This window comes from Gadus macrocephalus, chromosome 12 (genome assembly GCF_031168955.1).
Source record: "Gadus macrocephalus chromosome 12, ASM3116895v1".
NCBI classification, from domain to species: Eukaryota; Metazoa; Chordata; class Actinopteri; order Gadiformes; family Gadidae; genus Gadus; species Gadus macrocephalus.
In genome coordinates this window covers 6069528-6095827 of record NC_082393.1, presented here as the reverse complement: position 1 = coordinate 6095827, position 26300 = coordinate 6069528, and the positions used below count along the sequence as shown (strand labels likewise).

Genomic DNA, 26300 nt, shown 5'->3' with positions numbered 1-26300 from the left:
ATGAGGCGCAATCTAGCACACAATCGCTAGCCATAATCTCTCGTTTTGTTACGCCTTTAACACGGATGCCCTCTTGTGGTTAAAATGGGTAATGCGTGCAATCAGTACGTCGATGGTCATTGTAATCAAGGAAACTAAATATGTTATTATAGCTCACACAGTCTTTGCACCAATGAATCAATGTATTTATAGTCTAGTTGACACCCACAAAACCTAAACTATTCACTTTCTCAAGATTTTTTATTTGTTTGCTAACATAGTTAGAATAAGCTTGCAAATGGGTAGTAGTATTTAAAATAACTTTCTGAAACATCAATCACATCATGTCCACGGGGGGACCTGGGGTGGCACAAGTCCTCTAATTATATGATGAACAACCCCAAGTTTCATCGCTACTATTGTGATCATTTCATTAAAAATATCTTCTGATAATACAATTGGCTTCAATTTGCACTTTTGGCTTTAATACAGCAGTACTGTTTTCTGTGTGTGTCAATTGTGCCAATTCCCAATAGGCCTAATGTTTGTTTTCCATCACACTGTCACAGTCAGCTAGCGTGATAAGATGGTAGCAGTGAGCTAGGGTTCAGCGAGCTATGTATTATTCCAAGAATCAGCTAGCAAGGCAAATTTTAGCAGTGAGCTAGGTATTGCATTGAGTTAGTGAGGAGGATGTGTTAGCAGTGAGCTAGGTATTACATCGAGTTAGCGAGGAGGATGTGTTAGCAGTGAGTGAGCAAGGTATTGCATTGAGTTAGCGAGGAGGATGTGATAGCAGTCAGCTAGGTAGCTATTGCATTGAGTTAGGGAGGATGCGTTAGCAGTGAGCTAGGGAGGTAGCGAGGGGGATATGTTAGCAGTGAGCTAGGTATAACATTGAGTTAGCGAGGAGGATGTGTTAGCAGTGAGCAAGGTATTACATTGAGTCAGAAAGGAGGATGTGTTAGCAGTGAGCTAGGTATTACATGTCTGAGTAATGGGAAAGACGTGCGCTAACAGCATCTCCGGCTTGGCTCTGATTGCTGTTATTCGCCTGCATCGTTGACAGCTTAGAGTGTACTATAGTACGACTACAGCGAATATAAAAAACAACTTAAGTGGATGTAAATCCTTGACAAACAGATGTGAGCCAGATGTTACAGAGAGGCCCCTGCTCCCCTGCTTCTACCACCACAAGGATTTGACGTTCCAACGGCAGAAGTAGAAGCTGGAAGATCAGAGATGTGTTTATAATTAAATACACAGTCGCACGTGCTGGTCCGAGCAAGCAAGGGTCACCCGTTAAGCTACTGCTTTACTGAAGGATAGCATGTCAACATCCATTCCTCTATCGGAAAATACCATGATGTTAATGTACAGTAAGGTCCTCATTAGAACAGTGGGGTCATTTCCACTGAAAATGAATGAGGATCAACTTGCAAATAACTGAAATTTTCACAGTTGGTTCTAATTTGTATGAGCATGTATTTATTGCTTCTGACATTTGCATTAAAGAACAGCTGTACATAAAGTAAGTTTGACTGTATTAATCCAATATTACTTGGGTATTCCAATGACCTTTAGCAGTATTAGCTAATTAAAAAGTGACGTGCCGTTCATATGAGAAGACCTGGAGCCACTCCTAGTGATCTATAAAGTACCCAGAACTCTTTCCCTTTTCGTATAATACTACCGTTCTGTGAACAATATTACAGTACATTGTTAGAAATATTTTGTAACCAACGCAATGTAAAAAGCTGCACTTAGGTTTCTGAGGTCAAGGGTCAATTAGCAAAAAAAAAAGAAAAATGTCCTTAAAATTGTTCTTGGCTAATTATGGCATTTGAAAAACTTAAAACAATGGTTTGATCTTTTAGGAATTTCATGTCAACATTAAAAAATAACAAGCAATATGATTTAAGAAGGATCAAATTGCTAACTGTCAAAATGCAACAATCCAATCATTCTGTTAGCTAGCTAAGGCGCTACTCGAGCTCAATCTACAGCGACTAACCTATCAGGACAAAAAGTTGTCCCTTTAAAAGCATCAAAATGTTAAGAATATTCACAAGTTTCATCAAAGCGCATATAAACGAGACAAACAAAAATATCGAAAAAGCCACAAGTTTGAAAAAAGCATCAAATATGTTCTCAAAACCGCCAAAGCACACGCTATTCCGATGCTAACTCAGTAAACCAAGTCAATGAAGCGCTAAGCTAAGAGTAACTTTATGATGCATCACCTGCAAAACGTAGAATCAAATTTAACCAGATTAATAGGGATTATTTATAGGCAGGGGATATATATGTATGTACATACAATGGATTTCAACACAGCAACTCAAAAACAGAAGCTGCCCTCAAATAAAATGTATTTTCAAAAGCTAAAATTAAGCCAAAACAATATTCGATGATGATGATGATGATGGCTGTCATGTCTGCCTTTTTAAAAAAAAAAGTAAATGGTGGGATTTCAGTGCATTCTGTGTGTTTTTACACTTGGAAGGCAACTAGCATGGCTATTGGTTCTGCTTTTAATAAGGAAGCAAGGTCTGCTCATGGGCCAATTCTAACCTCTCTTTCTTTGTTTCCAAAGCGGGGATGTGGAAGTAGGTGGCACCACGGGTGTCGTTTTGCATAGCATTCGGCCTTGCTTTATGTTTAAACGCTATTTGGAGTCAAAAGAATAAATAAATATCAACCCTCAATGTCAGATTGTATCGGCGGGAAACAAATTGTAGATAAACATGTAGTCCAACCATGACAATAGAAGCTTGGACATGCAATGGTATTCTTAAAAAAAAAAAAAAAAAAAGAAAAGATAATTCAAATGATAGTGACTCGACGAGGATAAGTACTCGGTAATTGTTATCAAATCCTGAAGGGTCAGAGGTCAGAGAGAGAGAGAGAGGAGCGGAGGTGTCTACGTGGATTCGTCTGCTCCCTTAATCACGGGTTCTCTGTTGAGGTACGTAGCCCAGTACACCAGGTTGAAGGTCCCGAATAGCACGGGGAACACGATGCGCGACATCTTGTCGATCTTGCTCACGCTGTTGTAAGTCTTTTTGGAGTCGGGCGGCTTGGCCTCAGAGGTCTTCAGCTGGACCGCCGTGCTGTTGGAGATGGTGGAGATGGAGGCGTCCTTGTTCAGGTGGGAGGGGTAGTTCATGCCCCCTACCGAGCAGCTGTTGTTGGGCTTCTTGGACAGCGCCAATGGGTCCTTTTTCTGGGGAAACACAAGTGACAGCACATCCAGTATGACATATAAGTAGCCAAGCATAACACCTTACCAGTCTGTACCCCAATAACACACCAAATGATCTGTGATTGTTATCTACCAGTGCTAACACACACACACACACACACACACACACACACACACACACACACACACACACTCATATACATACATTTACACAAATATACACACGGATACACACACATACACACATGCACACGTGGGTACACACACACAGATATTCCTTAAGTTAATATTTGTGCCTATACACACACGCGCACACACACACACACACACACACACACACACACACACACACACACACACACACACACACACACACACACACACACACACACACACACAGGCACACTCTTCTTTTAGTCTAATGTGGGTAAACGCACACACATATTTTTTAAGCTATTAATCGTGCCTACACACACACACACACACACACATGTTTGTGTGTAATCTGGGTCCACACACCTTGGGCTGCTGGGCCTCCATGGCCTTCTTGCCGTCCCACGCCCAGCTCCTCTTGGTGAAGTAGTTGACGGTGGCGAACTCGATGAGCGCAGAGAAGACGAAGGCGTAGCAGACGGCGATGAACCAGTCCATGGCGGTGGCGTACGCCACCTTGGGCAGCGAGTTCCTGGCACTGATGCTGAGCGTGGTCATGGTGAGCACCGTGGTGACGCCTGGGGGAGGGAGGCTGGGGGTTAGGTTGAAGCGCCACCAAATGATCAACCATCAAAACCAGAAGACCTCGTTTTCAGACACTCTGAATACTTTGAGGGGCTCAGTTGCTCCGAGGTATCCAAATAGGCTCGTCCAATCAGAAAACAGACGGCACGACTACTACAAAATAATAATTTACTAGATTCATTTTTATTTGACCTTTTTGTACTTTCTATTAATTACTTTTAATTATTGTATTTTATTGTGTTTTAGATATGATATAAGCATAAAGCACCTAATTCAAAAAGTAATGATGGCCAAAGCCAAGTCTCCTAGGGGAAATCTGTGTTGGGCCTATTTCTCCATCACAACCTGCTCTGGACATTTACTTTGTGGATCTTTATACTACCTCACCTGACTTCAGAAGATTTCTGGCATGAAGCCCTGTAGGCACTCTGCCGCATGCCTAAAAGCATGTCACCGAACAGCCGTTATCTTTCATTCTGCATCCCGTTTCCCCACCCAGGTACCACTTACAAAACAGTTCCTCTGAATAACAGTTCTCCCAACAATTCTAGAAGCCTTCCCCACCGACTAACCAATACGGCCCCTCGAGGAATAATGTCTATGAACTTGCCTTGGCTATAAATAGGTTCAGCAAAAGCTACCAATTTCATACAACATTATTTTCCACTTAGGGTTGGGGCTCACCGAAGACGGTGCGGGCAGGGACAGACTCTCGGTTGAGCCAGAAGGAGACTTGGGACAGGATGACGGTCATGAAGCATGGCATGTAGGTCTGGATCACAAAGTAGCCGATCTTCCTCTTCAGGTAGAAGTGACACATCATCACCGTGTACTGACCTGTGTTACACACACGCACACGCACGCACACGCACACATAGAAAAATAATGATAACAGTGTCCGGCTGTCCTCAGAGCACCCTGGTACTAGTTGTAGTTTTCTGAAAGAATTGTGGATTATTTGAGGTCGCACGGGAGAGGTGAAACTACAGATTAAAAGGGCAGGTAATCTGCCGCGGCTGAAAGAATTTGTGTCGAGCAAGCAAGGCCAAACTAGGTTCAGTGTTAGACAAGACTCATAATAATCTTTTATTTGACTCATCATAATCTTCGATTTGTCATAGCTTGCTATATCGTCTAAACACTGATCCAGGTCCTATAACTAATATTATTTTTTGGGGGTTTTCCCATTTTCCAATTCGCAACTATAATGTTTTCCTTGGGTCCAACAGATACAATTCCTTTGATTTATCTATGTTTAGTTCAGTTTAATTATTATTTTGGAGTTGCATGAAACCACAAGAGGGAAGCCAAGCTATTGACATTCCCTTTGCAGATAATAGGGGTAGAAAGTAGAAAAAATCCAATGCAATTCCTAAAGCATGCTAGGAAATTAAAAGGTATTAAATGGTTAAAAATAGCATCAGATAATGACATATGGGTCAACTGGCATGATGACAAATAAAAAGCATTACCAGTATAGTAAGATCAGCATAGATGGATGTAAGGTGACCTTGGGTGTCTTGAAAGGCGCCTCTAAATTAAATGTATTATTATTATTATTATTATTATTATTATTATGGGTAGTCGTTCTGTGGGTTTGTATTAAATGTGACTCCAAGATCAGTATATATCAATGCATGGATAGTAGTTCTGTGTGTGTATTAAATGGGACTAGGGAATGCTGCTGTTAGTACAATATCACATCCTGTTGACAAACTGAAGATTGCATTTCAGGTTTTTTTCTCTCTCTCTTTCCTGAAAAAAGAAATCCCTCCACTGAAGCTCGGACACTGAAACTCACAGATGACAGTGGCTTTCCTCCTGGCAAAATCCCATTTCTCTCTCGCCCTAATCCCCTGACACAATCTGCATCCTGCAGGACTCTCTCTCTCTCTCTCTCTCTCTCTCTCTCGCTCTCTCTCTCTCTCTCGCTCTCTCGCTCTCTCTCACACTCTCTCTCTCTCTCCCTCGCTCCCTCTCCCCCTGGCTGCAACAACCCATTCCGTTCTGTCAGGCCGGGCTACGGACACTTGATTCAGGACAGTTCATTCCTTTCTCAGCTTTATCTGAAAAAAAAGAAAAGCAAATCCCAAACAAACAAAACGAGAGAGGGACTGGGGCGCAGATTGTTGTGTCTATTATTTCTGGCAGGTGAGCAGATGCCTGGGGCGGGGGTGGGCTGAGGTGACCCAAGGGTAGGAGAGGGGAGGAGGAGGAGGGGGAGGAGGGGGAGGGGGAGGAGGAGGAGGAGAGGGTTTGTGGATGTTCTTCTGCTCTCCAGCAGCAGACCTGCACTATGTCGACCGGAGGGCGTCCCTGTCCCAGGGCTGGGCTCCGGTGACCTCTGACCTGCAGCCCTGCTCCGCCGCGGGACTCCGTGACTCTTCCGAGGACCTGAGAGGGAACCACGATGCGGGTCTGGTGGATCTTACTGCTGGGCTTCTGGAGCGTGCACGGGGAGCTGCCGTTCATAGCGGAGAACAGCGCCGCCATGCTCATAAACTGGTGAGTCGAGCTGAGGAAGGGGTCTCCTCCCGGCTCCCTTGTTACCCCCCCCCGTCCTGTGCTTCCTAGCTCCTCTCTCCCTCCTCCTCTCTCCCTCCTCCTCTGGCCTACTCCTCTGGCCTACTCCTGCTCCACAGGGAGCTCCCCAAGAGATTCCCAAATCATTAAAAGTGGAGACGATTTGGAATGGTTGCCAGCGCTGATATAATACATCCGTCCTACAATGTTCAACCGTCTTTAAGGGTCTGACGTTCTGTAGGAGGGTGTTTTTGGTATTTTCGTTGATATGTTTCCGTGTATTGGTATGGATTTATGTTATACAGTATCTTGAGTTTACAAGGAGTACACGTTGAGCGTTCTCTGGGCTTTGCCCCAACCCGAGTCACACACGTGTGTAACTTTACTGGGCTAAACCCGTAGGTAAGAGGCTAGCCCCTGCTATTCTTGGCGCGCTAAAGACCGTTTGCTCCTCAGATTATCTAAGCTAACCGAGGTTCCCCCCCCTCCAGCCAGCCCATCCTCCTCCCTCCATTACCCCACCAGTCAGGGTGTGGTGGTGGAGGAGGAGGAGGGGAGTGGAGGCTTAGGTGTGTGTGTGTGTGTGTGTGTGTGTGTGTGTGTGTGTGTGTGTGTGTGTGTGTGTGTGTGTGTGTGTGTGTGTGTGTGTGTGTGTGTGTGTGTGTGTCCGGTATATCCGTGTGTGTGTGTGTGTGTGTGTATGTGTCTATATGCGTGTGTGTGTGTCTGTGAGCAGGAGGTGCAGGCAGCAAGTCAGAGGTGGCACAGGATAGTCTTGTTGTGTCCATTCAGGGGTCTAACTGCCAATGGACAACCCCCATACTTATAATGTATTTCTGCAGCTGTGTATTGCATAGAAAGCGATTGCATGTATTATCAACATGTGTGACGCTATGTGCAGAGGGCGATCCGTGACTGGATGTTGACATCCTCTTTCCTGGTCAGATGTGAGTAGAAGGAGCCTTCTGCATTACATTAGGATTACAGGATCTCTCTGGCACTGTATTATCATAGCGCTTTACATAACGGAGTTAAGCAGATGCCCGGTGCTGAGCTCGCGGGGCGACGCCGTGGCCAATCCCACCGTCCCGCGAGACGTCACTCGGTAAAAGCACAACCGACAGGGCCTCTGTGGGGATTAACCCCACAGAGCCAGCACCTCAGACCCACGACGAGTGATCCTCTGACCCCTTCTCTAATGGTTCAGTCCAGGCTTAAGTGTCCCCTGGCCCCACCTGTAATGGTTCAGTCCAGGGATGAATGATCTCCGTTCCTCTCGCGATGGCTCCGTCCAGGGTTAGGTGATGGCACGCCTCTGCTCTAGAGGTTCAGCACGGGGTTAGGGGATCACACACCCCTGCTCTAATGGTTTAGGCGAGGGTTAGATGATCTCCCATACTCTTGATGGTTCAGTCTAGGTATTAGTGATCCCTTCTGGTCTTCTACAGAGACAGCTGTGTGTGGGAGGCGTCCTCAAATCCATCTATCGACTCTCTCTCACTCTCCATCCCTCTTTCTCTCGCCTGGCGTTCTTCTCCCACAAGCTCTGAGTGTGTGTGTGTGTGTGTGTGTGTGTGTGTGTGTGTGGGCGGGGGGGGTGGTAACTTGCATAGATCCAGGGAGGCTACCTTGCATAGATCCAGGGGGGGGGGCACCTTGCATAGGTCCAGGGGGGGGCACCTTGCATAGATCCAGGGGGGGGGCACCTTGCATAGGTCCAGGGGGGGGCACCTTGCATAGATCCAGGGGGGGGCACCTTGCATAGGTCCAGGGGTGCCCTAGTTGGTGAGTTCGGGGGGCAAGGTAATCTTGGTTCCAGCAGTTCTACTATCTTACATCAGAACTTCTGATCAGTCTTACTATGATAAAACTGAACTTGTGGGGGGAGGGCTCTAGCTAGAGCATCAGAGGCCTGTGAAGAGTTGTATCCCTACCTCTGCTGGTTTGGATGTCCTCTGTGCCGGCCGTCTGACCAATCAGATGGTACTGGTTAAGCCTGGAGCCCTCCTCGGCCACAACCACCGACTTGGCCGCCCCCTGCGTCCAGGTGTACACCACCTCCGAGATGGGGTAGGCGTCTAGAGAGACAGTAGAGACACACAGGATGAAGTTAAGGAGGCTGCTGTTTGAGTGGTGTTATGCAGAAGAGTGACCAGGGACTGCTCTATTAGTGGGATTAAGAATGATGTGTGTGTATATCTTCAGAGATTTCAATACACTAGGCAGCCTTCTAGCCATCGCATGGTCAGCTGCTGAAGGTCAAAGGTTATTTTTAAATTATTTAGATGGTGATTCATCCTTAATTTTTGCAAGGGTTTAGCAACACCTCTGTGCATGTCAGGCTGATCGTCCCCCTGATTAGCTTATATCTAATGGTGTCTGTAGGGAGCTGAACCTGCTGACAGCTCAGTGACCTCTGACCCGGCCAGACCCTCAGTTATACACGTTGTAAACCTGGAGACACCCTAGACTTCACACATTCTAGAATAATAATGAATAAAATTGTTACGCACAAATAAGGTATGTGACATGGTTTAGAACGAGATGACGAAACTCCAATTCATGTCTAATATATCCATCCCTATATAGTGCTACTGAACATGCACAGACACACACACACACACACACACATGCACGTTCCCACACACGCCCTCCATAAAGAGATAAGTCGTGTTACAGTGAAGGAAAAGCTAAATGGACTACATTTACATCAAATACTATACTGTGACCACTCTCAGAGCTTTAAAATTAATACCTTTCATTTGAACACACACACACACACACACACACATACACATACACATACACATACACACACACACACACTCTGAGAGGCCCTGAACAGCATGCTGTGAACCAGGAGTAGTGAAAGAGACAGATGTATTGACGGCCGCAAGTCAATGATGAACCAAACACTTGGTTATAAACATCTGGTTCAGTGTTATTAACAGGTTATTAACCATCTAATTGATGTCATTAGCGTGTTATTAACCATCTACTGGCCAGCTGTTTTCGATAAGTTACGTTGATAAAAACATAGCTTTAAATACAGCGAGAGGGTCACTAAGATACACTCTCTGAGTTAAGTTAGCCTTCCGTAATTTTTGTTTAGCCGTTTGTTAGGGTTTTGTTAGCATTTTGTTAGCATTTTGTTAGCATTTTGAGATGAATGAGAGTCAAAAAGCATAAGACTATTGAACATACACTGTTAAAGGGTTAGGATTACAGCACAAAAGGCTATGAAGTTCCCCAAAATAATACCCATAATCATATTCCTTCATATCAACCATGTTAGAGGGATGCCTGGGTTGAATCGGAAATGCATGTTGATTAAAAACAGGGATTTCTCTGATGTTGTAAACTTTCACCGGAAATTGGTGGAGCCTTGCTTAAGGATATACACACACAAACACACACAGTCTCTCTCACACACACACACACACACACACACACACACACACACACACACACACACACACACACACACACACACACACACACACATACATACAGCTCCCACACACACACGCACACACACACAAACAAACACACCCGCACCAACACACAGACACCCACACCCAGACACAATCACTCACACACACACACACACACACACACACACACACACACACACACACACACACACACACACACACACACACACACACACACACCCACACACACACAGAAACAATCACTCTCACACACACACACACACACACACACACACACACACACACACACACACACACACACACACACACACACACACACACACACACACACACACACACACACACACACATATATAATTGAAAAGGCAGAAAAGCTTGAGGAAAACAAAGCTGATGCATGCACATGTGAATATGTGTGTGTGTGCGTGTGTCTTCCAGTGTCTCAAGTGCATTATTCAGACTCTGAGTATTGCATTAATCCGAGCGCTAGTGTTAGATGACTTCACAGCAATTTAACTCGACCCGGCTAACCTTGCGTGGATTATCAGATCAAACACACCCAGCCAAGCACACATATACACAAACAGAAGACACACACACACAAATACACACTCGCCTTAGTCACACACACGTACTAGTCCCGGGATTAGGCATGTTCTGGTGGAAACAAACAACAAACCATCGCAAACTTAATTTAGTCGAGCCGGTCGTCAGTCCAATGCGATTCAATATGTGGTTGACAGAGAAACATAATGATGGCTGCCGGCTGAAGTTGTTGAGAGTTGGATTATACTGGATTATACTTCATACTTCATTCATTGCTACACTTCGTGTAAAATTTTGATTTCAGTCATTTAGTAATTTAGTGTATAAATGCGTTTATATACTCTATGTATCGGCGTATATATGTATGTGTATATGCATATAAATGTATGTATGTATGTATGTATGTATGTATGTATGTATGTATGTATGTATGTATGTATGTATGTATGTATGTATGTATGTATGTATGTATGTGTGTATATATATACATATGTGTGTGTGTATGTATGTATGTATGTATGTATGTATGTATGTATGTATGTATGTATGTATGTATGTATGTATGTATGTATGCATGTATGTATATATATGTGTATACATATGTGTGTGTGTGTGTTTATATATGTATGTGTGTATGCGTGTGTGTATTTATGTCGTTTATATAAATTGTCCCATGAAAACGGCGCCAGAGCAGCAGGTGCTAAATCCGGCCTCTAATTGGATTGAGGTGTCAGCTGCTTGTGACACATGTAACGTAAAGAGTTCAAAGTTCACGCAGGCATATAACCTACTCGCTGACATCTCCACTGAGCCCTGCCAAGCGGCAGCTTTGCCGCCCATCACGGGGGGACCGGCGTGGACAAACCCTCCCCTCCCTGACAGCCTTTCACTGGTTCATGTCAGAGACCAGCATGTTGTTCCTCTAACAGCCTTGAGGGGGTTCACGGTGGTTGGAGGCAGAAGAGAAAGCACCATCCTGAGTCAACACAAAGCCCACAAAGCCAATAGTCTGTTCTGACAGGATCTCAGTGCTCAGTACATCTCACAATGATGTACGTCCCGAGTTCCTGGTGGACGATTATATTTCATAAAAAAGTTGAATTTGAACCACTTTGGCGATTGACTTGTGTGTGGTGGCCATTCAAGTCCAGCTCTCATTGTGCGTAATTTGCCTCATACACAGCTCTGATTGGACACAGATCCCTCATGAAAACTATTTCATTAGAACAGAGCAGAGGGTTTTAGAAGAAGGGGTCCGTCCTTCCAGGGATGGCTTGGAATGCACTAAGTGAGGTGTTAAAATATGCAATCGTAGCAAAATAACAATAAGGTAAAATGTAGTTTATCAATCCCTCTGCAGGGCTGAGGGAAAATGGTACAGCTAGCAGGTGGTGAAAATATTTAGGTTTCTGTTAAAGGAACTAGGATCCCTGAAAGGAACATATCAGACCAGTGACAGGACCCAACATGACTCCCACACGATGAATGAATGAATGAGTGAATGAATAGGGGTTTGTTTTGCCTGGTGATTGCCCTAATCTGACATGTGTTGATGAGTGCAATGGTAGCAGTACACTAATACGCTAATGCTGTGGCTAATGCAGCTAATCATGGAAGCTGGTTCTGGAAGGGATGCTAGTTATCCTGTCAGAGCGAGAGGGGGCCGGATCTATCATGAGGAGGGGTGGAGGCGACGAAGAGGGTGGAACAGCCATCACGGGGGTGGAGGTGATGTAGAGGGAGGGTACATCTATCAGGTTGGCTAGAGGGGTTCTGACCCTTCAGTTGCTGATGTGTTCATGTCAACACTGAAAAAACAACATGTGACTCTCTATCGGAGGGTTTCAATCATATGATCTGAAGTTCCATAAGACAGGCCGCCATGTTGATACTTCTTGACCAACGATTCTAGAACAGCCACGCGACCAGTTGTTATTGCGGTTATCATCATAGTGAAGAAGCACCAAAATGGCCGCTTAAAATGTGAAACCCTAGGAGAACTTGGCTCGCAGACTTGGCTTACTCTACTCTCTGTACAGGGAGATAAAGACTATTGCCTGGCAGACTTTGTACACATTTGTTTTACAAACGGTTCAAGTTGTTCTGTCATGTGCGATTACAACACGAGAGCAGGCGTGTGGGATTGTAGTTTAATAACTGTTACAACGGCGCCCTAATCCTTTGATCCTTTCATTCATATTATTACTTTCATTACATCTGTGCTGCTGAGTCACTTTTAGGAGCGACCGTTCAGTATGGGCTTTTGTAATGTTTGGATGAAGCACTAACTATTATACTCAAACTCTGTATAGACTGGGATCAGTGTATTTTAACATTTCATATTAAGGGGTCAGTTGTGCCATGTTCCTTCGCTGTAGTAGGAGTCACAACAGGAGGAGTTATACCCCTTTTGTAGTACGGCGTTATAAGGCAGGACACTACAGTAAAGGGCTGATTATTGTTTCCATGCCGACGCAATCTTAGTTCTGTGTCAGGTTCTAGTGAGCGGACCAATCGCAGCCCTGGCCGCGGCGTCGCCTCAATGCAAGGTTAACATTTTTGGGAAGCGCGCGTCAGGCCCTTGCGGTGGACGCAAGGAGGGTCCGCAAGGACGTCGTAAGGGGTCCCTAAAGCCCCCCTCGCGTTGCGTCGACGTGGAACCATAATGAGCCCTTAAGGGGTTATAAGGTGGTAGGACACTACAGTAAGGAGTAATACGGTGGGACACTGCAGTAAGGAATGGCAGTGGGGAGCTAGAAGGTGAAAGCCTTCCTCGTTCCGCCATTGACTTGCTAAACGGTGTCGAGGTGGATGAAGTCCACAACGAGGTTGTGATACGCAAGCACAGCTGTTTGTGAATCAAAAAGACAAACGCGCTGCACAACGTCTTACCTTCTGTAAGGAGGCCCAGAGACTGTTCTGTAGGTTATATTATAGTGGCCATTCAGATACTCGCTGACTCTGTACTTCTGTATTGTTACTATTTTCCCCCCATGAGTTTTTTACTTCCCAGCCCTTTTATAACTGGTGGTTGTTAAAGTACCTTGGCATTTACCCATTCGTTCAGTTCAAACACACACACACAACCACTCACACACACACACACGCGCGCACGCACGCGCGCACGCACGCACACAATCACCCATTCATCCACACATTCCCCATCCATTTACACAATCACAGCAGAGAATGGAACCGGCAGCTCTCTGGTTGCTAGACAACCTGCTTTATCTCCTGAGCCATTGCCTCCCATTAATCTCCTATAGGCTATTTCAGGAGATTGTCCCTCAATCCAGTCTTTCCAACTCACTACCGATAGAATGTTATGCATTTTCTTTTTTTACAATTTAGAATGTAGTATTACAGATTCCACTTCATAATTCTTCTTGAACAATTCGATTTCACAATCCAATTCAGAATTCCATTTCAGAACTCCACATGAGATACAACAGAACTACAAAACCATGCCTTCTAAATGATTGGCTATTTGATCAAAAAACATCCAATCCCAAGGAAGGGAGCCGGTCTCCAGATGTTTCAAAGAAGCACACGACATCTGAGAAGCAATTGTTGTGGTCGAGAAGCCGGCACGCTTAACATAAACTGACAACACCAAGTCTGTAATCTGGAGCCATGAGTGTATCAGGTCAACAGATTACTGTGTGCATATAGGCCTATCTATGACATGAGTAGATGTATAGAGACTAGAGGCTTGGATATGGCATTAATAGAGGCAGCAAATAGCCAATGTTCAAATAAACTTTATTTGTGGTAACAAGTCAGGGGAATTTGCCCACTGATTACTGATTATATACATGAACATAATAATCATGCACTATGATTCCGCTATTTAAGATAATGGAACAACCATTGTAGCACATGCATGGCTTGCAGTTGTTTAATTGGAGCAGCCCAGTACAGGGCGGGAGCAAAGACATGGCATGACTTTAACTCTCTGGACCTGGAGTTATCAAGCTCAGAATTTGTAGAGGTGACCAAAATGTAGATGGCATAGGTATTACCTTCAACAAATACATGTTTCCGTATTGTGTTTATTTTTGTCAGTGTAATTATTTTATGGGAGACTTAATGTAACTACACTAGCAGAGCTACAACTAAAATAAAATCCTTGAGAGATAGACAGTGAGAGGGAGAGAAAGAGAGAGGGGGGAGAGAGGGGGGGGGGGGGGGGTATATATTGGTGATTAACACAGCATCACAGGGCAGTCTGGGTCCTTTAGCTTGGGGAGAGTGCTGGCCGCTAGCTCACAGGATTAGCGAGGGGTTAATGGCTTTCAGGACCAAGCTACACACGGCTGTAGGGTGGTAATTTAAAGCAACTTATCTTAAACATAGTGGACAAGACAACTAGAGTTAAAAGGGGCACTTTTTTTCGGGTTAGGGTTAATATTTAAGTTTAGTTGAATTTTGCAGTTGGTTCTCGTTACTTGTATACTTGTCAATTGTATTTTCATTTTATATATAGTTTACTTTTACCTAAAAGTCGATAAGCTTAATTCCACATTACAGCTGACGCTATGTTAGTTTCCATCACTTCAATGCATAAACGTATGTTTTTAACTTAAGCTGGGGCTACAGTCTGTACTCAAATAATGAAATTGTTTCTATCTTAACTCTTTTTTTCATGGTATTATTTCATATCCGATTTTCTTCTAAATCGCAATAAAATGAGAGGGCAGGCTAAATTAATAAACAAATTGTACTCAAACTACAATTTAAATCATTAATGAATTGACTAAATGAAGCCTATATTTTTGCCTGACTTAACCGCTTGATTAAAGAGGATGAGGTTTATAAAGCTGCTGGCTGGCTCATACCTAGCGGGGCCGTCCTCACTGGCATGGTGACATCGAGATTAACCAGAGAAGAAAAACACTGAAGTGCGGCTCCACATTTGGATGTGTTTCTACTGTAGTAGAGAGCAGGAGAAGGTTTGCATTAAAAATACTTTGTGTAATACGCCATTTTCAAATAATTTAAATGTTAGCCTTATATTGAGAGCACTAGTTATGATTGATAGATTAAAATGGCATATTAAAGAAATAATTGCAATGCTTGCCTTCGCTCTGCGTGTGAGCAAGAAGCCCAACACAGTATTTTCCTGGTATTTTCCCTACAGCGTGATTGGTCAGTTGCAATGATGGTCGTGGAGCAACATTAATTATGATATTGTAGGAACAACACCCACACAGCGATAACAGATCTGCAAGATGAACACAGTACCAAGACCACGTCCACACCAGGGCTGGAACTCAACACTTACACAACTAACTTAGAATGTTACAATGAAAACTTGATTCACAATGCATGAATGAAAACGCATTGCGTTGTGTAGCATTTGATTGCGTTTGACCGACAAGTAACCTTACTTACGCTCGCTAACCCAACAACTCAACCGAACCGCTCAAACAATCCTTTCCTTGATCTAGTACCTCAACTGACCGCCCTGACTTCATCACTTCTAATGCGTCGTGGCAACCCCTTCTCGTGTCCCCGGGGCCTGGATAAGCGTTTTGGTGTCTGGGGCAGGCAGCTCAGCGATCAGAGGTGTTTCGACGCACGACAGCTTGGGTCAGGTGATCAGGGAGACCTTGGCTGCTTAGCTAATGCGGCACAGGAAGTCCCCAGGGATATCTGGAGGAGCGGTGAGGTCACTGGTTGCTGCAGAGCAGGAGACACTCTCGTGCTTAAAAATGACGTATACAGAGATTCCCTTGGTTTAAATGATGGTTAATGCATACTGTAGTCTATTTGATGTGTGTGTGTGTGTGTGTGTGTGTGTGTGTGTGTGTGTGTGTGTGTGTGTGTGTGTGTGTGTGTGTGTGTGTGTGTGTGTGTGTGTGTGTGTGTGTGTGTGTGTGTGTGTGTGTGTGAGTGCATGAGAGAGAGAGAGAGAGAGAGAGAGAGAGAGTGATTGTGGGATACAAATGTTTCACAGTGGGGGACCAAAGTAAATGGGGTGGTCTCATTGTCTTAATGAATGCGTTTGTCTTGTAATAACAGTCATTTAGGAACACCAGCTGACAAATGAACCAAATCTATCCCATTGATTCAAGCAAGAACGCGACTCGTTTCCATGGTGAATGCAGAGGTTTCCATAGAAACTGATGTAATTTCATAGTTATTGTAAAGGGATGGGAATTGTATGGTTTGAAACTGTAGGGAACATTGAACTGGTCAATTACGTGTACAGAACTAAAATAGATGTTCACTCACAGCTGCCAAATTTCAGCGGACAGGCATGGGCGTCCATCGGGAAATCTTCCAGTTGCATCGGACATTCTGCCGCTATGGTTAATCTGGAAAAGGAAAATATGTGAAGGGAGTAGAAGTTATAATGACCATGAAATGCTTATATTACATGCATGCTCCATTATGCAACATAACAAATAACAAATTAAATTAACTAAAAGCTATATGATACAGATACAAGATAATGCAATAACATTGAATGAGTAATACAATTATTGAATAAGATATAGTGTATGGATAATCAAAGTACAAAAGGAAATTAGATGTAGTCATCAATATCAAAATGATTGGCTTTCAATTAATTGCTGCGTTACGATCAACCTGCAATAACCGTAACTTTTTGGTAACTTTTTTCTGAAGTAAAAAAATATGAGACCAATATTTGAATAATAAACTGGTCAAGGCTGCCACCTAGCGGTTTAAGTAAGGTATATTCAGAAAAAAAATCTAGATTTGGTTTTCTTTGCTGTTTCCGGACTTGTATTAGTATTTGTGTGTTAATCTTGCTTGATTCAATAATAGTTTCCACAAGTTATGTGTGAAGATAATATTTTGTTCTATGAAACAGACAAAGACCGACTGGAAAAACATTTATTTTAATACAGTGCCCTCCAGTGGCGGACTCAGAGTGTTTGAAGGGCAGGGGCGAAAAAATAAAAAGGGCAAATTCTGGACAACATGGGGCCCCACCAGCGGACACAGTGGCTTTTCTAACTTGATGGTGTTTCGTTCCCCCAACGGAGCCTTAAAGGCAGCGCTGCCTGGAAGGTCCTATCCCCTAACCTTAGCAAGCGCTGCCTTGAAGGTCCCATTCGGGGCACTTGTTACATCTCCATGTAGCACTTAAAAGAATAGTTGGGCTCATCATTTAAACTGGGGGTCTGGGGGTCCACCCCCATAAAAAAATTTGCTTCAAAGACACTGTTTCCCCTTATTCTAGCGACTTTATAAACACCAAAATGAGTTGTTCACATCATTGTGCACTTTCACATTTTAGCCAAAGAAAGGAGGATGCCTTACTGCTGTCATCTTTCCTAACATTTAAGTAAAAATTAGACTGGAGAAAATTCAATGTGCCGCTACCATACAGTCTTTGACCGCTGACAGCCAGCTACGGAAACATTTAAGGAAGTTTTCCTTCATGTTGAGGTGATAGCTGACAATTATCGTCTCTCTTGGATGAAATGACCTACACTTGAATGATCTTGAACGCTCAAAAAATGCATATACATTTTAAACGGATTATGAAAACTGAAAATATTAAGTTTTTCTAACTTGGCATCTAATTGCGCTTTTCCACTATGGGTACTGACATACTCTTAATCCGCTTTTGCTTCGTTATCCAGTGGAGATTTAAGTACCACTCGATGTACTTGTTTATCATGGCGACGCCACATGAAAGCAAAGCCTCGCATTCCCCGTTCGTCAGCTACCAAAGAGAGGAACGTCTGTACCTCAATAGCTAACCACAACAGGTTTTTTTCGGTTTGCCATATTCTTGCTCCAGAGGGCACATCGTCATCATCAGGGGCAACCTAGGGCACTCATTAAGTTTTGTTCAAGTGTAAAGGGCAGCCAATAAGGCACTTTCTCTCATTTTCACAACCATAGAGGGCACTTTAGCACACTTTTTCAACCATGGGGGCACCAGACGGGCAGAAGGGCACTAGAAGGGCACCAGACGGGAAGAAGAGCACTAGAAGGGCACTATAAGGACCAGACGAGCAGAAGGGCACTATCAGGGCACTAGAAGGACACTAGAATGGCACTAGAAGGGCATTGGAAGGGCACTGGAAGGGCACTAGAAGGACCAGACGGGCAGAAGGGCACTATCAGGGTACTAGAAGGGCACTAGAAGGGCACTGGAAGGGCACTAGAAGGGCACTGGAAGGGCACTAGAAGGACCAGACGGGCAGAAGGGGACTATCAGGGTAATAGAAGGGCACCAGATGGGCAGAAGGGGACTATCAGGGCACTCTTCGACACTCTTGAAGGGCACTTTAGCGCGCTTTTTCAACCATTGAGCCACGAGGGGGGGCGGTCGCCCCCCCCTGCCCCCCCCCCCCCCTGAGTCCGCCACTGGTGCCCTCTATTGGACAGATTGAGAAATACCTGGGTTATTCTCTCCAGTCAATATTCTTTTCAGTGGTGGTATTCATGTTAATATCGAGAGGACAGTGACTGTTTGTGTGGGTGCTTGTGTGCGTGCGTGCGTGACATATGGTATCTCAATCTCAACCCTGCACTTTGCTCAGCTAAATGTGTGAGTGTGAATATGAGGGAAACAGGGATGCAAGTGAGTCAGCGAGAGAACAAGTAGGCCATCTGTAAACTGATTTTATGGATCTTGTCCAGATCAACCGGTAGAGCAAGTTATTCACAGTGCCAGGGTAAGGGGCTCCATTCCCACTGGTCGAGCAAGGCATCTACAGTGCCAGGGTTTGGTGTTTGATTCCCATGATAAGAATATATGCAAACCAGTATCGTAGAAAGCTTTGGATAAACACATCTACCAAATGCTCTGTATTTATTAGGAATGCTTTATTAACCGTAAACTCTGCTCAGTGTGACTGAGCAGTGTCACTGCTCAATGCAAACCACAACACCACTAAACACATCAAACTGATGTTTTGTAAAGAATCATGAAGTATATTTTTTTAAGCATTCACTCAAATCTACTACAGTTGCCTTTTGTTGCTGTAGTACAGTATGTTTCTATTGTAGTAGAGTACAGTGTGTTGTTAATGTGGTACAGTATGTTTCTACTGTAGTAGAGTACAGTGTGTTTCTATTGTAGTAAAGTACAGTGTGTTTCTACTGTTGTACAGTACATTGTGTTTCTACTGTAATAAGGTGTGTTTCTACTGTCGTAGAGAACAGTGTGTTCTGACTGTACTAAGGTGTGTTTCTACTGTAGTAGAGAACAGTGTGTTTCTACTATAATAAGCTGTGTTTCTACTGTCGTAGAGAACAGTGTGTTCTGACTGTACTAAGGTGTGTTTCTACTGTAGTAGAGAACAGTGTTTTTACTGTAATAGAGAACAGTGTGTTTCTACTATAATACGCTGTGTTTCTACTGTCGTAGAGAACAGTGTGTTCTGACTGTACTAAGGTGTGTTTCTACTGTAGTAGAGAACAGTGTTTTTACTGTAATAGAGAACAGTGTGTTTCTACTATAATACGCTGTGTTTCTACTGTCGTAGAGAACAGTGTGTTCTGACTGTACTAAGGTGTGTTTCTACTGTAGTAGAGAACAGTGTGTTTCTACTGTAATAGAGAACAGTGTGTTTCTACTATAATACGCTGTGTTTCTACTGTCGTAGAGAACAGTGTGATCAGACTGTAGCAAGGTGTGTTTCTACTGTCGTAGAGAACAGTGTGATCAGACTGTAGCAAGGTGTGTTTCTACTGTAGTAGAGTAGTGGTTGTTTTGATGGTAGTAAGGTGTGTTTGTACTGTAATAGAGCACAGTGTGTTTCTACTATAATAAGCTGTGTTTCTACTGTAGTAGAGTACAGTAGAAAGCAGGTGTCCTATATGTATGCATTGTCTGCATTTGTATTGTTATTCATTTTATGTAAAGCAGCGATCTGTGACAGCATTGGAGTGCAAGACAAATTTCCCTCCAAGGATAATGAAAGTTTATCTTATCTTAACCCAGACCTCGGGTGACTACCATCATGCAAAACATGAAACCTAATATAATAATTATACATACATAATTAATATTAACCCCTTCCATCCCAAAGAGCAGCCCATTAGCAGCGCACCAGCCATGCCCCTGCTGGATGCCGCTGATAGCATTAGCAGACGTAGCTCCCTCGAAGTTCTGCTTTTCAACCGAGGAGCCGATCGATTGGCGGGCGGTGACAGGAAGCCACATCCATTTTGCCTTGTGAATATTTGATACTAAGCGTTGTTGTTGCTGCTGTTGTTGTCCTTAAGCTGAACGGCTCACTCACAGAGATAAAAACCTGGACATGATCTGAGTATCAGAATGATCATGCTGACTCGCATCCCTCAGCTAGGAGATGGCTTATCAAGGCGCCAAGCAACCGCCACTTCGTCTTCTTCAACCATTGTTGAATATAAGCGGTAGATATATGTTTCGTCTGTTTCAGCCGAAGTTTAAGGGCTGTGGTCATCAGACTTTTACTTGTGATGTCACAAGTGGATAGATTCTGAAATGGCTTGTATTTAATTATGACCTGTTGTTAAAGGAGACTGTACTACCTAAAACATGTGTGGGACAAATGTCAACATGACAACTTTCAAAAATCCTTTGCCTAAACTGAACATTTAGACTGAACTATGTTTAAATGTTGCCGTTTAAATGTGTGTGTGTGTGTGTATGTGCAATATGCATTTCTGCGTGTGTGTGTGTGTGTGTGTATGGATGCGTCCGCGCGTGTGTATTCCTGCACTTGTGTGTTTGTGTGTGTGTGTGTGTGTGTGTGTGCGTGTGTGTGTGTGTGTTTGCGCTTGTGTTGTTTGTGTGCATGTGTGAGCGGACCTCATGGTGTAGAGCAGCGTGCCGTCGTCCTGCAGACGCAGCAGCTTGTTGGGCGTGGTCATGTTGTGGGCGATGGACTTCTTGCCGTTCAGGAAGAAGGTGTCGGGGGTCCAGATGTTGCTGGCCAGCAGGTTGTTCAGGGGCAACATCTCCATGGGCCCCTTGAAACACAGCCGCTCGTCCTTCCAGCTCTGGCGGAAGAACACGTCGATGGTGTACTCCTGGGGGGGGGGGGGGGGGGGGGACGACACTGGTTACTGCTCTGTTGAGGGGTCTCTCCGTAGGGTCATTGTGTTTTATTTGTCTCGTATCCTGGAATTTTCCTTAATAACAAGTGAATAACATAAATCACTTTCCCAATAAAATTTACTTTTCCTGCTGCTCGGAATACTTTTTGGAGCAGGAGGTCCACGTCCAAGGACTATAGAATATTATCAGCTACTCGTCTACATTGCTATGTCACTTAATAATCGGTGGTCTCCCTGGAGACATTCATACCATCTCTGTGTCGGAGACGGGACCGAAGCTCGTCACGAAGATGTTGGTCTTGATCTCCGTGACCTTTTCTGTAAAGAACAAAAAAATTAAATTAAACCGACCGAGCGTCTGGTCAGGGTTCACACACCTTGTTGTTCCCTCTCCCTGCAGACGAGAGTCTAAATATAGACCCACCTGAGGTCCTCCCAGTATACTTCCTCTAGTGACTTTGTTCAAGGACAATTTGGTGCCGTGATGAAGGGATAAAATGTGTATCCGACACTTCCTCACCTGCACTCTGATACTGCCGCTGTGTGTGTTTAGAAACAGGGGCGTCCTTATTGGTTCTATACACTGTACATCAGACTACACTGTCTGTGGGTCACCTTTACAAGGGCACACACACACACACACACACACACACACACGTACACACGCACACACGCACACACGTACACACACACACACACACACACACACACACACACACACACACACACACACACACACACACACACACACACACACTCATAAAGGAGGTTTACGGGTTACAGGACCATATTTGTTGAGCAGGAATATACTGGGTTTTACGGGCTCCGTTCCAGAAGGTAGGTGATGAGGTCATAGGATTCTGGGAGAAGCCTGAGAAGTTCTGCGTTAAGGTCGGAGCGGGGGATAAATAGGGGATTAGAGGATATGGGATATTGAGTCTGTTATAAAAATAATCCATATCAAGCAAAAAACTTAAATATATATATTTTAAATGTACCTTATTTTATCTCATTATTGAATCATAATTCAGTGGCAGCAGCATTGTATATTGAAACTGGCCATTTTTCTTTAGAAATGTTGAAAAATGCAAACATACGCCCAGCTGGGTTCTACTGTATGCAGAATCTGTTGTGTCATCAATTGGGCCTATTTTTAGTATGTTCTTTTTTCCGTTACAGTGAAAGCAGGTGTGCACGTGAATGTAAACACTGGCTAAGGCCAGCCTCCATGGGGCTGGCCTTAGCCACAAGTCAGTTGATTCGAAAGGGTTTGAAATTTAAAACTAGATGAAAGCATTCACTTTGCAAAGCTGAATCGAACTGAGCAAAATAAAACATAAATCAAAGTTAGTATTTTATCCAGAAAGGTATGACTTATCAAGGTTATGATTTCCCACATGTGCAGAAACCGTGGTGACCAAAGGCAGCAGTGTTTGTAACCACCACTGGGGGCGCCAGTGGACGGGTTGGGATCAGGGAGTGTAGGCGTTCCAGGACAAGCATCGTTGAACATGTCGACTAGACACAAAACATTTGCTTTGTTGGTCTCTTTTTTTTGTACATCACAGGTTATTTTCATTCTGTTGAATACATACTGTATGCGTCGTTGCAAAGATGGATAAACCGAGGTCAAATTTGGTGTATGTTATTGCAACAAATATCTTTGTGGGCAGTTTTTGGTTACGCAACACAAATGTTTCACCTCCCAAAAGCTACAAATATCAAGAGTAGCTTTTAGTATCGTTTTGCAAACTAATGCAAAACATGAAGAAAAAAACCTGACTATATGAATACATAGAAAACCATCAAATTGATTTACCCAAAGAATGTGAGTTCTCTATTCTTTGATCTATTTCTCTTCGTTTTCTTAGATAATAGAGAGCATTGCTGCACCATCACGTCTTGTTTTCCTCCATGGAGAATGCTACTGAATGGTTGTCTTTCTTTCATATTCTGCTCGGAAATAACTCTTTGCTGTGAAAGGGCCAAGGTCATCAGCTTTGGGTTCAGACTGTATTATCACACAAGGCTGGGGGCGCTTAGTACATCTTGGGTAGACTGTCACAGTTTCATTGTTTAGTTTATTCAATAATGATTACTTTGTAAGGTAGGGACTTGTTTATGTGTGTGCTGTGTGCTGTAACACACTCACACACACACACACACACACACACACACACACACACACACACACACACACACACACACACACACACACACACGTTTCTATTCTCAATAGTAGTAAAAGTGGCTATGGCTTAACGATGAAAGTATTAAGCAGTCCTACTTTCTACATATTATATAGCTTACCTCCCAGTCCGGGGCGTAGTCTGTTGTCATAGCCATCCAATAGGCCGTCGAGGATCCGTGTGAATATGGTAATATTGTCGTTGAGCTCCGCCTCCTTCGGAGTTCCCGTCGCAACTTGCGAGAAACTTGGGACAAACAGGACCAACACATTATATTTACATTTCAGTTTTAGTTTCTACAAACCCTTGAACATCTTTTTTATTCTATTCTAATAACCCAGCCTCCTGCAGTGGCTCACCTCAGCCGGCAGATGGTGCTCAGTAGCAGCCAGAGACCGACCCACAGCGCCCTCATAGCCGGGCTGCAGTCCATCCCATGTCCCATTCCTACAACACCAGAACACATTCAACCTGTTCACACTGTTTTAAAGGGCACAAAATCCCATCTGGGACATTGACTTTTCAATTAATTGAGTACGTTGATCTCAGAGTAATTATTATTAATTTCAGATTAGATTGATATAATCCCATTATTGTTAATTGGAGTGTAAAATTTTAAGACAGGCAATGTGGACCATGTGGCCAGGCAAAGAATCTGGCTCTAATGCCTTGGTCCAGGGCTATGGAAGGGGATATTTCCACCTTGTGAAAAATATGTTTTTCCATTTTTTTACCCCATGGCCCAAGTTCAATTAGTCCTATTTAATGATTATCTCTGGTCATAAATCTCCGTTTTTACAACACCATATTTTATCTGCAATAACATGCAACGCAGAATTAACACATTACTGCTGTAATTGTGGGTCGGTAGTATGTCGTGCACGTCTCCTTGTGCATTTCGATGTTCGCAAAAGCTTTCTACTCAAACACCACAGTAAAAACACATTAGGCTAGTAGGCTACAGCCTTTACGATGCACGCTTTGGCATAATCCAGAATCCTGCACAGAAAAACCCAACATTTTCTTATTTGCTATTAGTAGCCCATATAGCATGTTATATAAGACTCTTGCCATTTTTTCTAAGAATAATGCTGCGAAATTGAATTCATAAGTTGTCAAATGTCTAACCGTTCCCAAACATTCTCGTCTCGGAAATCGGATCACACAGTGCACAGAAAAACCCTCCTTATTAAACGGCCTATAATAACAGCACAACACTTCGGCCTCAAAACAGTCTCCATAAGTTAACAAGTTATCTTACAGCCTAATGGTTTCCCAAGCATCATCCCAAGAAATATATATAGGACCCGAGCTATGGCACATAGGCCTATCTGTGGCGTTGAAAATGACCGAAGAACATTCGCACACACACATTCACGCGTCTATAGATCCCATGCACGGTTCAGTTCTAGCAAACCGCAACGCAGTAGTTCTGTCATAAAAACACTGGTGTATCTCTCCTACCCCCGTCACTGAAACCCGCTCTCACGACTCACTCGCTGATCTACCAAACCAGACATCAAAGCTATCTGGATATCTTGCGTCTTGATTCATACCAATAACACAACAATAACAACACACAACACACAACAGGAAACGGACACCGATACCTTTCGCTTGTCGGCGTTCATCCCCGCCGATCACCTCGTCTGTATCCCCCCACACACACCTCGGGGTTGGAACGCTACTGTAGCCCTAGTGTACAGCCGCTCGCTCTACACTACAGTGCACCCCTCCAGTCCCGACACACCACCACCACCACCACCACCACCACCACCACCACCCCGCTCTGTAACGCAGCTCGTCATACACCGCCTCGATACGGAGTCCGTCGGCGTCTCTTACCCCGCACAGGATGAATCCACTTCAACTTCTTCTTCCCCTCTTCGGTTCCTGCGCCGGTGTGACACTTTGATGGCTCTGGTTAATATCTGGGATCAGAGCTGAGGGGACGTCAGCTCCGTTTGTTCACCATAATTGCGCCTCGGGGGAGCCGTAGAAAATGCTGGGGTTTGGGCAAAAAAAAAAAGAAAGTGTGGCTCGGATGTCTCCGTCAGCGAAGGTGGTGGAGTTGCCCCAGAGCGTGTTTAAAAGGATGGCAGCAAAAGGGGTTCCCAACAATTCTGCTGAGCTGGCATCCTGTACTTTGCAATTAGTCGGCGAGTAGCAGCGGACCCGCTCCCGCAGAGAGGTGAACACGATCCGATACGCAATCTTGGACCAGCGAGAGATGTTTACGCACGTTGCGCGTCCGTCAGATTTCGTTCCTATTGGCCCAAAGCATGCCATTGCAGGCTATACCTAACCACGTTGTATTTATATACAGAAGGGGTGTGTGTGTGTGTGTGTGTGTGTGTGTGTGTGTGTGTGTGTGTGTGTGTGTGTGTGTGTGTGTGTGTGTGTGTGTGTGTGTGTGTGTGTGTGTGTGTGTGTGTGTGTGTGTGTGTGTGTGTGTGTGTGTGTGTGTGTGTGGAGAGAGAGAGATAGAGAGGAGACAGAATAGGAGACAACAGAGACATTAGAGCAGATATCTCTTATTCACTGAAAATTCTAAAACATTCCACTGTAGCCAAACTAAGCCTCACTATTATTCTATAGCCTAACGACTCTGTAGCCCAACTAAGACTAATT

The 26300-nt window shown here is 44.1% G+C and overlaps 2 protein-coding genes across 3 annotated transcripts in view; one reads left to right on the top strand and one right to left on the bottom strand.

Moving 5' to 3' along the window:
• Positions 1-1444: 1444 nt before the first annotated feature.
• gabra5 (gamma-aminobutyric acid type A receptor subunit alpha5) lies at positions 1445-25957 on the bottom strand. Of its 2 annotated transcripts, none has more exons than XM_060066585.1 (10): positions 25515-25957; positions 24029-24116; positions 23791-23915; positions 21731-21798; positions 21233-21453; positions 16684-16766; positions 8380-8523; positions 4607-4759; positions 3704-3915; positions 1445-3205 (listed from the first exon to the last, which is right to left on the bottom strand). In XM_060066585.1, exons 2-10 carry the CDS (start codon positions 24112-24114, stop codon positions 2903-2905), a joined length of 1395 nt encoding a protein of 464 aa, XP_059922568.1. In that variant the 5' UTR covers positions 24115-24116; positions 25515-25957; the 3' UTR covers positions 1445-2902. The 2 variants fall into 2 exon arrangements, with proteins under 2 accessions (XP_059922568.1, XP_059922567.1); XM_060066584.1 differs by lacking the exon at positions 25515-25957 and adding an exon at positions 25280-25439.
• The window catches only part of gabrb3 (gamma-aminobutyric acid type A receptor subunit beta3), a 41741-nt gene continuing 21586 nt past the window's right edge, over positions 6146-26300 (top strand). The window contains 1 exon segment of the mRNA XM_060066583.1: positions 6146-6427. Coding sequence (XP_059922566.1) covers positions 6333-6427 — 95 coding nt within the window. The 5' untranslated portion in view covers positions 6146-6332.

Excerpts from the sequence above, each read along its gene's own strand:
- gabra5 (XM_060066585.1), bottom strand. The coding sequence starts at position 24,114 with ATGGGACATGGGATGGACTGCAGCCCGGCTATGAGGGCGCTGTGGGTC. Across the intron at positions 21,799-23,790 it reads ACTACGCCCCGGACTGGGAG|AAAAGGTCACGGAGATCAAG; the intron begins GTAAGCTATATA and ends TGTTCTTTACAG. Across the intron at positions 3,916-4,606 it reads CCCTGCCCGCACCGTCTTCG|GCGTCACCACGGTGCTCACC; the intron begins GTGAGCCCCAAC and ends TCCCTCCCCCAG.